The sequence below is a fragment of the Lontra canadensis genome, unplaced genomic scaffold, assembly GCF_010015895.1.
Source record: "Lontra canadensis isolate GAN:19392208 unplaced genomic scaffold, GSC_riverotter_1.0 scaffold12, whole genome shotgun sequence".
Classification (NCBI taxonomy): Eukaryota; Metazoa; Chordata; class Mammalia; order Carnivora; family Mustelidae; genus Lontra; species Lontra canadensis.
The window spans coordinates 17,649,849-17,666,532 of record NW_022631006.1 but is presented as its reverse complement, the minus strand read 5'-3'; the positions used below and the strand labels follow the sequence as shown (position 1 = coordinate 17,666,532).

The following is a 16,684-nucleotide window of genomic DNA, read 5'->3' as shown; positions in this document are numbered from 1 at the left end:
GACTCACAGTATTTGGATTACTAGAGCTCTTTAATACATTTAAATCTGTTACACCTACTCACACTCATAATTCTTTATTTCAGCTTTCCCTGACAATTCTCACAGATTATTTTTCCAGAAGAACTTCTGATAACTTTGTCAAGTTCCAAAAGAATATAGTGATTTTGTGGATTAACTCTAGAAAAAATTTTAATATTGATTTTTTTTTGTAGTATTGAATCTTCCAATCCAGGAATGAAGTGTATCTCTTGATTATTTTTTTCTTTCATGCCTGTTAGAGTACACTTTTCAAGTTTTTTAAAACAGAGGTGGCAGATTTATTTTTTCCAAGTTATTATATTTTTTTCTCATGCTATTGTGAATGAGATCTTCTCTTCCATTAAAAAAAAAACAAAAACCAAAAAACAAAAACAACTCTGTACCTAACATGGGGCTTGAACTCACAACCCCGATCAAAAGTCATTTGCTCCCCTGACTGAGCCAGCCAAGCATCCCTCTTCCATTACATTTTCCTTTCCCCCCCCCAAGATCTCTTTATTTTAGAGAGGAAGAGAGAAAGGGAGAGAGAGAACATAGCAGGAGGGGCAGAGAGAGAGGCTAAGAGAATCTGAAGCAGATTTCACACTGAGCACAGAGCCCAACATGGGGCTCGATCTTAAGACCCTGAGATCACAACCCAAGCCTAAACCAAGACTTGGATGCTTAGCCAACTGTACCACCCAGGTGCCCCTCCCATTACATTTTCTAAAAGATATTATTGCTTGTAAGGGTATTAAAGTAATATTTGTTGAATACATTAAACAGAAAAACTAATGGTTTTTAAAATGAGTTCTGTAACCAGTAACTTAACTAAACTCTACTCTAGTTTCCATTTTTCAGTTAACATTCTTGGGTTTTCCAGGTATCATGATTTTTAAAAAGAGGCTACTTTTCCAGAAAGTGCCAGGATTAACGGTTTCACAAGTGAATTCCAAGAGGAGTTCATTCCAGGAAGGTAAGCATGATAGTGTTACATTGTTTTAAAAGACTTGATTTCACTCACTAATGTTTTATTTAGTATTTCAGCATAACAATGATTAATAAAACTGACCTGTACATTCTCTATTTTGACAGATATGAGATCAATATAATGTTGGCTTTACATAACAAATCTGGAAACTTTATCTTTTCCCCATTCTATGCTTAAGGACAGTTTCTATATTTTTGTTATTTATTTGGTATTAAGTTGACTGGTTTTTATTTTTAACCAGTAAAATTTTTTAAATGTGGAAAAACAGGAAGATCATTATAATAAAGACACTTTTACCTAAATTCAATAATTGTTATTTTTCCATATATTTTTTTCTAGTATTTTAAGGTATTGGTCATATTCTAAACCTAGATACTTAACATGCATTTCTAAAAAAAGAATTTTCTTACATACTTATGATGCCATTATTATATCTAGTAACATTAATAATTTTTAAGTATTCTCTAATGTTTTGGTTATATTCAGTTTTCCTAATTCTTCCCAAAATATCTAGCATTTGGTTATTATGTCTAGGTCATTTACATCTAAATGAATCTCCCATCTCCACTTCCAGCCTTTTGTTCTTCATGACAGAAACCAGGCCATATTTCCTATAAAAACTCCTACATTCTAGATTTACCTTGAAATGTCCTACATTTTATACGTATCTTCCTTGTGGTCTTCTTTATCGTGTCCATGTCTCCCCTGTATTTTCTAAAAGTTAAACCTCAAGGTTTTACTAAGTTCGGGCTAAACAATTTTATCAAGAGTATTTCGTAAGTGGGGCCAGATGGCTCAGTCACTTAAGCATCCCACTCATGATTTCGGCTCAGATCATGAATGATATCATGGGTCGTGAGATGGAGCCCTGTGAAAGGCTCCATGCTCCATGGTGAGTCTGCTTGAGATTCTCTGTCCCTCTCCCTCTATCCCTTAATGGACATGAACCCATGCAATCTCTCTCTCAAATCAATATTAAAAAATATACATATTTCATAAGTGAAGCTCTAGGTACTTCAATTTTCCTAACAGCTTAAGATAATTCACATACTATATAACTCACTCAAAATATACTATTTAATGGTTTTAGTTTATTTACACATATTTGTAACTATCACATCAGTTTTAGACCAGTTTCATCACCTCAAAAAAACAAAAACAAAAACACTCCTTAGTGATTTCTTCCTCTGCCACCCAATGACTCCATGCCCCTAGACCTAAAGAACCACTACCCCATTTTCTGTCCCTTTAAATGTGCCTATTCCAGACATTTCATTTAAATGTAGTCATATAATGTGATCTTTTATAATTGGCTTCTTTCACTTAGCATAATGTTTTCAGGGTTCCTCCAAACTGAAGCATGTTTCATTACTTTCCTTTTATAGCCAAATAATGCATTGTACCAATTTACTCACATTTGTTTATCCATTAATCAGTTGATTGACATTGAGTTGTTTCTACTTTTATTATGAGTAATATATTATTCTCTAATAATACTATTATGAATAATGTTACCATGAACATTTATGTCTAAATATTTGCTTGAACTGTTTTCAATTATTTTGAGGATATACCTAGAAGTAGAGTTACTGGAGTGTTATGTTACCTCTACAATTAATCATCTGAAGAACTGCTAGACTATTTTCCAAAGTGGCTGCACTATTCTACATTTCTACCAAAGTGTATGAGGGCTCCAACTTTGTCACATTCTAACACTCGTTATTATTTGCCTTTTTGATTATAGCCATTAGTGGGTATGAAAAAGAATGTCATGATTTTGGTTTGCATTTCCTTAATGAGTAATAATGCTAAGCATCTTTTCATGTGCTTACTAGCTGCGTGTGTATCCATGTATATATACTCTTTGAAGAAATGACTATTCACGAAGAAATTACTATCTGCAGGTTTTAAAAACTGGGTTGTCTTTTTCTTATGGAGTTTTAAGAGCTCTTTTTAAGTTCTAGATATGAGTCCCTTATTAGATAATATGATTTGCAAACATAATTCTCCCATTCTGTAGGCTTTTCATTTTCTTGACAGTATCCTTTGGTATAGTCCAATTATCTATTTTTTCTTTTATTACTCAGACTTTTGCTGTCATGTCTATCAATCCACTGCCAAATATGAGGTAATAAAGATTTACCTCTATGTTTTCTTCTAAGAGTTTTATAGTTTTAGTTCTCACATTTAGGTCTTTGATCCATTTTGAGCTAATTTTCATGTATGATATGAGCTAGGGATCCAGACTCATTCTTTTGCACGTGGCTATCTAGTTGTTCTGGTACTATTTGATAAAAAGACTATTCTTTTCCTAGTGAATGCCCTTCATATTCTGGTTGAAAACAGCTAACCACAGACAGGTGAGTTTATTTCTGGGCTCTCAAACCTATCCTCATAATCTCTGTTTATCATTATGTCATTCTACATCGTCTTGATTACTGTTGTTTTGTAGTAGGTTTTGAAATAGGGGAGTGTGAGTTCTCCAAATTTGTTCTTTTTCAAGGTTGTTTTGGCTATTCTGGGTCCCTTATAATTCCATATAAATTTTAACGTAAGCTTGTCAATTACTAAAATAGAGAAAAAAATTTCCCAGTTGGAATTCTGATAGGAACTGTATTGAATCTGTAGATTAACTGGAGCATATGGCCTGTGATATTCTGATGTATAGGAAGAAATATATTTGGTCTTCACCATTTCTGGTATACAGCTCCTAAAACCCTTGGAATTTCCAAAGTATAGGGAGGAATTTTTAAAGTCTTTCATTATGTTAATGAAGTGACTTTTAGAAAGCAACTAAGGATGGAGGCTGGTTGCCAGGGGATCTGAAGGTTGGAACTTCAAGTCTTATCCCCTGACCTCTGGAGAGGGAAAAGGGGCTAAAGGTTGAATCAACCACCAATGACCAACGATTCAATCAATCATGCGCCTATATAGTGAAACATCCATAAAAACCCAAAAGGACAAGATTTGAGGAAACTTCTAGGTTGGTGAACACACAGAGATCTAGGGAGAGTGGTGCACTCAAAGGGCATGCAAAAATCCACAACCCATCCCCAAATATCTTGCTCTATGCACCTCTTCCATCTGGCTGTTTCCGAAGTACAGTCCTTTATAATACATAGGTAATTTAGTAAATCTAGGAAATCTCATTTCCTTAGTTATATGAGCTGCTCTAGTAAATCAATGGAATCCGAAGAGAGGGTTATGAGAATCTCTGATTTATAGCCAATTGGTCAGAAGCAAAAGCAAAGAGAACCTAGACTTCCAAGTGATATCTAAAATGGGGGAAGCTTGTGAGACTATGCTCACATTAATGATTAAAATCATTAATCTCTAGAATCTGATGTTATCACCAAGCAGAGAGTATCAGACTTGAGTTAAATTTGTGGGATACCTCGTCAGTGTCAATGGAGAAGTAAGTTTAATCTCTTGGTGGTGCTGGGGAAAAAATAACCAATGGACTGCCACATTAACAATTTTAAGTCTTCAAAATACCGTATGATTTCACTCATGTGTGGAATTTAAGAAACAAATGAGCAAAGGAGAAAGAAGAAAAAGAGAGAGAATCAAACCAAGAAATAGGTTTTTAACTACTGAAAACAAACTGATGGTTACCAGAGGGGAGGTGTGTAGAGAGATGGATGAAATAGGTGATAGGGATTAAGGAGCGCACTAGTCATGATGAGCACTGGTGATGTATGGAATTGTTGAGTCACTATATTGTACACCTGAAACTAATATTACCCTTCATGTTAACTAACTGGAATTAAAATAAAAACTTTAAAAAAAAGTGTGATGTTTTTCCTTTTATTGAGATCATCCTTAACTTTCAACAGTAAAAGAATATAAATTTTATGCTGCTTTTGCTAAGTTACTTCTAAATATTGTATTCTCTTTGATACTATAATATGGAATATGGAATTATTGGAATAGAATATTCCAATATGGAATTTTTTTCTCAAATTCTTCTTCAGATTTTTGATTACTGATGTATAAAGCAAGTGATTTCTGTATAATTATCTTGTATCCTACATTCTTGCTGAACTTATAGTTCTAATAAATTTTTTTGTGTGGATTCCTTAAGACTTTCCATATACAAAATCATGTCATCTGCAAATAGAGCTAGTTCTACTTTTTCCTTTCCAATCTGGATGCCTTTTACTTCTTTTTCTTGCAATACTAATTGCCCTAGCCAGAACCTCTAATACAGTATTGAATAGATGTGACAAGCGCAGAATCTTTGTCTTGTTCCTGATCTCAGAGGGAAAGTATCTAATATATTTATAGCTAGGAGTTTTTCATAATGTCCTCTATTAGGGTTGAGGAAGTTCCATTCTGTTTTCAGTTTGTTAAGTCTTTTTATGATGAAAGTGTGTTGGATTTAGTCAAATGCTTTTGCTACATCTACTAAGATGATCATGTGGTTTTGTTTTTTATTCTGTTTATACAGTATGTTACATTAACACATTTAAAAAAAATTTATGAACTTTTATTTATTTTTTCCCAATATTTCAAATTTTTATTTAAATTTTAGTTAACATATAGTGTAATACTAGTTTCAGGAGTAGAATTTAGAGATTCATCACTTACATATAATAGCTAGTGCTTATCACAAGTGCCCTTCTTAATACCCATCACCCATATAGCCCATCCCCTGCCCCCAGCAACCCTCAGTTTATTCTCTATAGTTAAGAGTCTCTTATGGTTGTCTCCCTCTCTTTTTTTTTCCCTTTCCCTTATGCTCATCTGTTTTGTTTCTTGAATTCCACATATGAGGGAAATCATTAAAAATATAGAATACTTCACAAATTTGTGTGTCATCCTTGCATAGGGGCCATGTTAATCTTCTCTGTCATTCCAATTTTAGCACGTGTGCCACCAAAGTGAGCTGATTTTGAGATGTTAACCTATGTACTTTATTTTACATCCTGTGAGGAGGCTCATTATGCCATCTCACTCCATTATTAGTAATGATGCTAATAGCAATGACCAGTTTCAGGAGATGACAATATAATACCTCCACTTAAAGTTTCACTTTTTTCTTTTATGCCTAGCAAGTGATCTATGAGATGACAATTTAGAACTATGTGAATATTGTTCATATCTTAATGGGTTTAGCATCCATTAATGAACTTGCCTGAATCAAATATTTCTTCAAGGTTTGCAAAATGTTAATTATTCTAATCCTATTATCCCTTCTCTATTAGCTAGGTAGCATTCATCCAGAAAGAAGAGCTTTACCTTGTAAACTGGAAATACTTGTTTACCATGAAATACAATTCCTATTGAAATGGCGGAACAGGGGTACTTGAGTGGTTCAGTTGGGTAAGCGTCCAACTCTCAATTTTGGCTCAAGTCATAATCTCAGGGTCCTGGGATAGAGCCCCGAGTACGGCTCCAAGTTTAGAGTAAGTTCAGGGTGTAGTGTGCTTCAGATTCTCTCTCTCCCTATGTCCCTCCCCCAACTCTTGCTCACACGCTCTCTTCCTCTCTAAAACAAATAAATAAAATCTTTAAAAAAAAAAAAAAAAGAGGTAGAATAAATGCTTAGTTCATTCTTTTAATTACCAGGTTTCAGTGTGAGAAATTGATATAATAACCACTGCCATGGCAAAATTATTATAGTTCTCTTTGGTGTTACTAGGAACTCATGAATTTTCATATATTATGATTCAATCAGTTACAGCAGTTACTGTAATTAGTATTATTTTGATGCTCTAATTGTCCAACTCTGATCAATGACAGCCCTTTCATGCTGGGTCCTAGATTCTTTAGACACAAACCCATCCTCATAAGCTTACTTAATCCTTGACTCAGACCTGGTCAGGTATTTTTACAAGCCCTGAGTTCTTTTAGTGGGTAATGGTACTTAAAGAGATCAAAATCTGGGGGTTCGGGGTATTCATTGCTAGAGGATTATCTGGAAGAGTTTAAAGAGTACAAAAACTATTTCTGGCAGTTTTTCAAAAGGGTGACTCTGTGAAATCATTTGAACATAGGAAGTACTTCTTAGGAAGTACTTTCTTGTGACAACATTCTGAATTTCTACATTGGTTATTAACTGTTCAACTTTTCTCCATGTTTGAATAAATGATGAAATTTTATATAGCTTGATAAAATAACCCATTTTTCAAATGTATTTGCACATAGTCTTATAAAGAGTCTTTTATAACCCTTTTAATTTCTTCTGTATCTGCACGTCTATAATTATTTCCTCATTTTCCTTCCTAATAGCCTTTATCTGGGCTTACTCACTTTTCTTGATTAGGATGTTTAGTAGATAATCAATTTATTGACTGTTTTTTCTTTAAGAAAAGTAATTTTTTTAAGAAAAGTAATTATTGAAGTTACATGTCAATTCTACTGTTCCATTTGCTCTTTAAGCCTTATATATTACTCTTGCCTATCAAACTGACTGCGTAACAAATAAAACTAAGAAATTCACTCTTTAGACGAATAAATAAAGAGTAGAATAAAACTCCTTACATTTAAATACTGGAACATTAAAAACCAGGATTCTTAATGGAATTGAGTTTAACCCATAATGTAACATTTCTTTCTACCTAACTGCATCAAGCTTAAAATAATTAGTAATTTTTAAAAATAGTACTCTTACCTCTTTTGTAGTACCTGCTCTTCCAGGTTCATGACTTACACAAAATGGGCCAGTTTTCCACGCCTCTGTGTCTCCACAATCACAAAAACCCCCTCCAGTAGAAGTATGCATCTGATAAATGAAAAATGAGTTTGTCTTGACTTTAAAACATATTACAAAGCAAGGAGGATGAAGATGACTCAAATAACAAATGCTCCCCGATAGTTAAAACATAACTGCCATTAATATAATAGAAACCAAATAAACCAAAACCCACTTTAGTTAACCAAAATAAATAAAAATCTGAACAGTTAATCACAACAAAAATGAGCCTTCAAAATTGACAAAATTTTGAAACAAATATGCTTTGAAACACCTAATTTTTAAATATTTTATTTTTTTAAAATTTTTATTTATTTATTTGAGAGAGAGAGACAGAGAGAGAGAGAGCATGAGCGAGGAGAAGGTCAGAGGGAGAAGCGGACTCCCCATGGAACTGGGAGCCCGATGTGGGACCCGATCCCAGGACTCCAGGATCATGACCTGAGCCGAAGGCAGTCGCCTAACCAACTGAGCCACCCAAGTGCCCCGAAACACCTAATTTTTAAATAATAGTTTTTAAAATTGTGTACTAGTGGAGAACAGACTATGAAGTATGCAAAAAAACCCAACCCACTATGCAACACCTAGAATGCTTGAGTAATGACATTTTTCTGCTTAAACAAACTTCTAAAAATCATTATAATAATACTTACATAGTTAAGAAATGTTTACAGTATTTACATCTATTTGATGTTCCACTGAAACTAAAATTATTTACTTTTATTATTATTAGTTACTATTTACTCTTCCTTTCAGAGTTCCTGCAAACAACAACAACAACAAAAATGATGCAACATACATGAATCCAGATAGAGGATGATGACTATGGCCTGATTTTGAATCTTCCCCAAAACCTTCCTCCAAAACATAAACAAGGAGAGCAAGAAAACCACACAGGATTCATGTCTGCAGCATTACTGAGAGATGAAAAATACATTCCACAGGCTTCAAATGACTTATTCCATTAGAGTTCCTATTGCCTATAGCTTCAAGCCTACAAACGCAGACGAGAGAGGGGCTTAAAAGGATCCAAGAAAGAAAACAGAAGAGTATAGAGGACTTAGATGAAGCACATACAAAGTCACGCCCAATACTGGGGAAATTAGGCTGAGACGAGGCAGTTCCCAGGGAAAGATAAAAAATGAGCATGACCAGAAGTGGCAACTTGAAAGAAGTGTTGCTTTTGGAGGAAAATGAAGTATGTTTTTTTTTAAAAAGGTGATAAGCCCTGAACAGTGTGGCAGTAAATGAAACAAGGGAAAAAAAAAAGGGAAAAATTAAGGATCATACAGAAATGAGAGAAACACTAGCCAAATGCTCTCCTCACCTCATCTCTACCACCAGCATCATCTATAAAAGAAATTACACAGAAGAGGGCAACTGACAGAAGAGACCACTTGTGGACCCTAACCATGAAATAAAAAAGAATAGAGGTAGACCACATTCATACAAAACTATTACCAAAAAAGAAAGGCCAAAATTGCAGTAAGAGCCAAAATCCAATCACAAAGCTAAAGGAAATTGTAATATAAGGCTCCAAACTTAATTACATAGCCTCAAACAAGCATCTGGGGATATGAAAGTCCTTAATCAGATTAAAGCACCTTTAATTAGAAATAAAGAAACTAAGAACAGAAGTGGACAAAAAAGGAATAAATGAGACCTGACTGAACTCAGGAAAACAAACAAACAAACAAACAAAAAACCAGAAGAGAACGAGAAAATCCTATCAGAAATGAATTCTAAATTACAAGGTGCCCAAGACAATAGATTCAAATGAAAATATAATACATAACATTAAACAAAGCAGGAAAAGCAATTAAGAAATGAAAATGCAGTAATTAAATACAGGGTTAGAGAGAAGGGGGTTGCAACAGAAAATAGGCATGACTGGAGTCACCAAAGAAGAAAATCGAAACAATGGAACAGAGCTGATATTTAAAACTGTAATCCAAGGAAACTTCCTAAAATAAAAGAAGACCTGAGTCTACACACTAGAAGTACCCATGAGTCAGTAAAACTCACCTAGGATGATCAGCTCTGAAGTATATCCTACTAAGGTTCTAAGACTGTAAACATAAATGTCCTAAGGCTTTCTGGAAAAAAGATGAAATAACACAGTAGCAAGAAAATTAGACTGTTATCAGACTTCTCAATGACAACATATAAAACAAGACAATAGCAGAGCTGTGTCTTCAAGGAAAGAAAATGCAAATCAAGGATGTTATTGCTAACCAATCTATAAAAATATAATTTTGAACATGTCAGAACATCAGAAATACTGTATACATGAGCCTCTCCTGAGGAATCTACTTGAATAGAGATCAGCACACTTTATGTATAAAGAAACAAGTAGTGGGGAGCCTAAAAGGCTCAGTCAGTTAAACATGTGACTCTTGATCTCAGCTTAGGACTTGAACTCGTGAGTTCAAGCCCTCTTGGGCTCCATGCTGAGAAAGGAGCCTACTTAAAAAAAAAAAAAAAAGGAACAGACAGTAAATATGTTAGGTTTTTCAGGTGATATAATCTCTGCTGAATTAGTCAAATCTACTGTTGTAGTGCAGAAAGAGCCATAGACAATAAATACATAAAAGAGCATGGATATATTCCAATAAAGCTTGATTTATGGGTACTAGAATTTAATTTTATATAATTTTCGTGAAATAGAAATTTTAATTTCACATAATTTTCATGTGTCATAAATTATTACTTTTCTTATCTTTCCCCAATCATCTAGAAATACAAAAACAAACTTAGCTTGCAGGCCATACAAAAACAGGCAGTGAATCAGATTTGACCCACAAACTAGTTCATCAACCCTTAGAGTATGAGCTTCATCTGACCAAGAGATGACTAGAAAGACCTGAGAAAAAGGACAAATGGTGAACATTTTACAAATTTAGTTGCAGAGTTAAGAACAAATCAAAAGTAAGGACATGGATGAAGAATGTAAACATTGTATGATCTAATAATCAGAAGGGCTACAATTAAAAACTGGAACAAGTGGAAGAGAAAGTAACATAAGATTATTAACTATTATACAGGTAGTAAGAGGAATTAAAGATACCATTAAAACTGACAGACAGGGGCACCTGGGTTGCACAGTCAGTTAAGGGTCTGCCTTCAGTTTAGGTCACGATCCCAGGGATCTGGAATCAAGCCCTGTATTGGGCTCCCTGCTCAGTGGGGAGACTGCTTCTCCCTCGCCCTCTGTCATTCCCCCAACTTGTGCCCTCTGGCTCTATCTCTTTGTCAAATAAATAAATAAAATCTTCTTTTTAAAAAAGTAAAAGCATCATCTTAGAATAGGGAATGGCGTAGAAGCAAGGCACAAAATTTAGAAGCCTTAAAAAATATGGCAAATTTAACAACATACATATTTAAAATGTCAGGACAAATGACAGCGTAAATCAAGTTAAAAGGCAGAAAACAGGTCTTATAAAATCAAACATACACTTAACTTATGATTAAGCAATCCTACTTCTAGGTTACCCAAATGAAATGCAAACATTTGCCCACACAAAGACTTGTACAGGAATGCTTAAAGAAGCTTTATTTAAAAGCTGGAAACAGGGGCACCTGGGTGGCTCAGTGGGTTAAGCCTCTGCCTTCGGCTCAGGTCATGATCCCAGGGTCCTGGGATTGAGCCCCACATCAGGCTCTTTGCTCAGCAGGGAGCCTGCTTCCCCCTATCTCTCTGCCTCTCTGCCTACTTGTGATCTCTGTCAAATAAATTTAAAAAATCTAAAAAAAAAAAAAAAAAAGCTGGAAACAACTCAAATGTGCACCAATGATGAAGATAATAGATTGTAGCAGATCCCCACAAAGGCATACTATTCAGCAATAAAAAGGAACAAATGCTGATATATGAGAGGATCTCAAAGGCAATACGCTAAGAGAAAAAAGCCAAACAGGAAACACTACATACTATTTGATTTCATTTATATAACATTCTGAAAAGGCAAAAATATAGGGGCAGAAAACAGTTCAGTGACTACCAGGAACCAGGGATATGGAGACAAGACAACTGAATGCAAAGGAATTTGGCAGATGAGCAAACATATCTTGATCGTGGCAATGGTTACTGAACTATATAATGTTTGTGAAAACCTCAAACTGTACACCTTAAGTGTAGATTTTATTTTATATAAACTTTATCTCAATAAATCTCACTTAAAAGAAGTTTTTAAAAAACAAACATTATTAAGAAAATATTTGTGAAGTATGTAACATAGCAATAAGTTAAAAACAATAGAAAAATGAGTAAAGAAACAGTAACACAAAAGAAATTGAATATACATTTAAAATATGAAAAGATGTTAATACTACAAATAGATATGCAACTTAAAGTAATGACATTCTTCAATAATCTGAAATCTAACAGATGGCAAAATGTAAAAGAAAAGACTGATTAAATAAAGATTGGGGACAGCTGTGGAAAAAGAGCATTTTCATATTTTTTTAAAAAGATTTTTATTTGAGAGAGATAGAGAGCACAAGTGGGGGTGAGGGGCAGAGAGAGAGGGAGAAGCAGACTCTCTGCTGAGCAGGGTGCCCAACGTGGGGCTCAATCTCAGGACCCAGGACCATGACCTGAGCTGAAGGCAGACACCTAACCAACAAAGCCACATAGGCGCTCCCATTTTCATAGTCTTTTACTGAGAATGTAAGCTCATGGTACTTCAAGGAAAATATTTGGCAAAAATCTAACAAAATTTTAAATGCATATACCCTTCAATCCAGAAAATCTACCTCTAAATATCTAGCATCAGGCATTCTTGGATATATATGCACTGCTTCATATGAAAACAAAGGTATATGTGTACATTCCAATATTATTGTTGTTTCCAGCTCTCCAGTGAAGAGCTGGAAACAACATAATTGTTTTAAAAAAGGGGAGGGTTAAATACATATATGGTGATATAATCCCACAAAGGAATACATGCAACAATTAATAAGGCAAGAGAGTTGTTATACGTATCAACATAGAATTATTCCCTTTACATACTGTTAGGCTGAAAACAAATTGCAGGACAGGATATATAGTTTAAGATCCATTTATATACACATACATATACACACCCCTCCTAAACATGTAAATGTGAGTCCATGTTTGTAAATACATAAAGATTTGTATATACACTAAATCATATTCAGTTTAATAAAGAAAGTACAATGAGACAGAATGGCAACTATAATTTTTATTTATATTTTCCTGTATTGTTTGAATTTTTTTTTTTTTATTTGACAGATCACAAGTAGGCAGAGAGGCAGGCAGAGAGAGACAGGAGGAGGCAGGCTCCCTGCTGAGCAGAGAGCCCGATGTGGGACTCGATCCCAGGACCCTGAGATCATGACCTGAGCCGAAGGCAGAGGCTTTAACCACTGAGCCACCCAGGTGCCCCTGTTTGAATTTTTTAAAAGGTAGTTTTATTATATTGCCTGGATAAATTATTTTTAGTGCTGTTGTTTCAAAGACAATATAAGAATATAAATCTCATCATGTAAGATTACAGCAGGCTGATGGTAAAATAGACCCTCATGATTATCTTTATAATTAAATGTTAGGTATCAGCTCTACCTATGGTCTAGTCCTTTTGATCCCCAAACTTCAAGAGACATTTGCTGAAAGCCTCCATATTCCAGGTACTATGAAAAACACAGGAGGTGTAAAGTACATGAGACCTGGGCCTTGTCCTGCAGAGTTTACAGTCAGATGGGGATGAAGGACATGTAAACATATCATTGCAATTTAGTAAATGAAAATAGAGACATACATGGCAAAGGGACAGAGAAAAAGAAGTCTGGTAGTGGGCTTTGTTTTCTTCTTCAGATTTATTCTAACTGACCCTGCAATGTGTTCAATAAAAGGATACCAATGTTAGAAGCTGGCCTGGCTTTGGTATCAGCTTCCAAGGTACGAGAAGACCCTAATTAGGTGAACTCAGCCACTATTTTGGTTCTGTTTGATCAAAGCTACATTATTGTGATCACGGCTTCCTGGAATTTAGTCTACTTATCAAATCAATGACCTTGGCCCTGTCAGCAAGGATGATGACAAAATAAATAGCCTTGTTCCTATGATCCAGGAAGATGGCAAAGTAGCAATGCAGGGATATTTCATACTCACCATTCCAGAATAAGCAAAGAGAAACAACTAAGAACAATCAAGAAAATACTTTTCAATGAAGTGGAGGAAAAATTGTTTTAAGTTGGGTTCAGTTTGAAAGGTTTTAGTTTAAAGGGTTTCTATTTAAAGGTTTCTGCAGGTTCTGTGAGATTCTATACCCTAATTGTAGTACATTTGGTGTAATTCTTTCATGAGGCACTTTCGTAAAATGTACTAGGAAACTTTGAAATTCATTTTTAAAAATTAACAGACTTTTGTAGAACAGTTTTAGGTTTAAAGAAAAAATAAGCAGAAAATACCAAGTTCCCATATACCTCTACTTCCCCACCCCCATCAGTTTCCCCTATTATTGACACCTTGTATTGGAGTGATACATTTGTTGCAACTGGTAAGTCAATGTTGATCCATTATTTTTTGATATATTATTAACTAAAGTCCATAATTTATATTAGGGTTCTCTGCGTTGCACACTTTTTTTGTTCTAACATATTAATAATGACATGTATATACCACTACAGTATCATATAGAATAGTTTTACTACCCTAAATATCTCCTGTGCTCCACCTATTCATTCTTCCATCCCTCTCACCACCATTGTCAGGCTCTACTTTTTAGTCTCCATGGTGTTGCCTTTCCCAGAATGTGATACAGCTAGAACCACACAGTATGTAGGCTTTCACAGTAGCTTCCTTCACGTTGCAATATGATCATTTAAGGTCCTTTCATCTCTTTTAATAGTTCATTTCTTTTTATCACTCAAGAATATTCCATTGTAATGGTATACTACAGTTGGTTTATCCATTCATCTATTGATAGACATCTTGGTTGCTTCCAAGTTTTGGAAAATGTGAAAAAAGCTGCTATAAACATTCTTGTGCAGTTTTCAGTTTATTTGGGTAAATATTAAGGAACACAACCGCTGGATCATATGGTTACAGTAGGTTTACTTCTGCAAGAAACTGCCAAAATGTTTTCCAAAGTAGTTGTACCATTTTACATTTCCCTCAGGAATGAATAAGAGCTCCTGTTGCTCCTAACTTCATCAGCATATGGTGTTAACTGTTAGTGCTTTGGATTTTGGCCATTCTAATAGGTATGTAGTGGTACTTCATTCTTGCTTTAAAAACAGACAATGCTAAGCATTTTTCATGTACTTGCTGACCATTTATACATCTCCTTGGTGAAGTCTGTTTCAAATCTTTTGCCCATTTTTAAACTGGATTGTTAATTTTCTTACTGTTTAAGAGACTTTGTATGTTTTAGATACCAGTCCTTTATCACATACATGTATTGTATACTTCCACCTAATCTGAAGCTTGTTTTTTAATTCCTGAAATGTCCATATTTTCTAAACCAGTAATTCCACATCTGAGAACGTATCCTAAGGAAATAATCCTACATACAGAAAAGTGACTCACACACAGAGATGTTTATAGCAGGGTGCCTGGGTAGCTTAGTTGGTTAAGGATCTGAATCTTGATTTTGGCTTAGATCATGATCTTAGGGTAGAGAATTAGGAGCCCCAGTGTGGAGTCAGGTTGAGTTTCTCCACATCTCCCTCTGCCCCTCCCCCTGCTCACATGTACACTTTCTAAAACAGATTAATCTTTTTTTTTTTTTAAAGATTTTATTCACTTACTTGACAGAGAGAGATCACAAGTAGGCAGAGAGGCAGGCAGAGAGAGAGGAGGAAGCAGGCTCCCTGCTGAGCAGAGAACCCGATGCGGGACTCGATCCCAGGACCCTGAGATCATGACCTGAGCCGAAGGCAGAGGCTTAACCCACTGAGCCACCCAGGCGCCCAAAGGATTAATCTTGTAAAAAAAAGATGTTTATAGCAACACTGCTTACCATAAAAAAACACAAGTGAATCCTAATTACATTCCCCCAATAATAAGTAATAGTTAAAATAAACTATGGTTAAGTATTATATATACAAGGTTTTAAAAGAAATACCAAAAATTGAATGCATAATTTATTATGCATGAATAATTTATATATTTTGCTATTTCTATATAACAGTCTACCATGAGAATTTTTTTCTTTCACAACTTTATAAACTTCATTTGGAGACATTTATTTCTGATTAAAGGGGAAGACTATGAATATGGGCATATCTCAGAGATCATACAGGTTCAGTTTCACACCACTGAAATACAGCAAATAGCATAATAAAGTAAGTCATGACTTTTTTGGTTTCCCAGTATTTATAAAAGCTACATTTACATTATACTGTAATCTATTAAGTATTTATTTATTTATTTATTTATTTATTTTTAAAGATTTTATTTATTTATTTGACAGAGAGAGATCACAAGTAGAGAGGCAGGCAGAGAGAGGGGGGAAGCAGGCTCCCTGCTGAGCAGAGAGAACCCGATGTGGGGCTCGATCCCAGGACCCTGAGACCATGACCTGAGCCGAAGGCAGAGGCTTTAACCCACTGAGCCACCCAGGTGCCATTATTAAGTGCCATTATAGTTAAAAAAAGGTATATATACCTTAATTTAAAAATATTTTACTGTTAAAAATGCTAGCTAAAAAAAGGTATATATACCTTAATTTAAAAATATTTTACTGTTAAAAATGCTAGCCATCATCTAAGATTTCAATAAGTTGTAATCTTTTTGCTGGTGGAGGGTCTTGCCTTGATGTTGATGGCTGCTGACTGATCAGTGTGGTGGCTGCTAGAGAAGGCATGGCTGCAACAATTTCTTAAAATATGACAACAATAAAGCATACCACATTGACGGACTCTTCAATGAACAATTCCTCTGTTCCATGCAATGTTATCTGATGGCATTTCACCCACACTAGAACTTCTTTCAAAATTGAAGTCAATCCTCTCCA

General features: G+C 34.8%; 1 protein-coding gene and 1 non-coding gene across 5 annotated transcripts in view; both read right to left on the bottom strand.

Annotated features, from left to right (window-relative positions):
* The window catches only part of UBR1 (ubiquitin protein ligase E3 component n-recognin 1), a 147,162-nt gene that overhangs the window by 102,945 nt on the left and 27,533 nt on the right, over positions 1–16,684 (bottom strand). For all 4 annotated transcript variants that reach the window (XM_032856700.1, XM_032856702.1, XM_032856703.1 and 1 more), the window contains exon 4: positions 7,626–7,736. In XM_032856700.1, coding sequence (XP_032712591.1) covers positions 7,626–7,736 — 111 coding nt within the window. The remainder of the gene's footprint in view (positions 1–7,625; positions 7,737–16,684) is intronic.
* Positions 5,796–5,898, bottom strand: LOC116867572. The gene has a single exon (XR_004382620.1). It is a non-coding gene; the product is annotated as a U6 spliceosomal RNA (small nuclear RNA).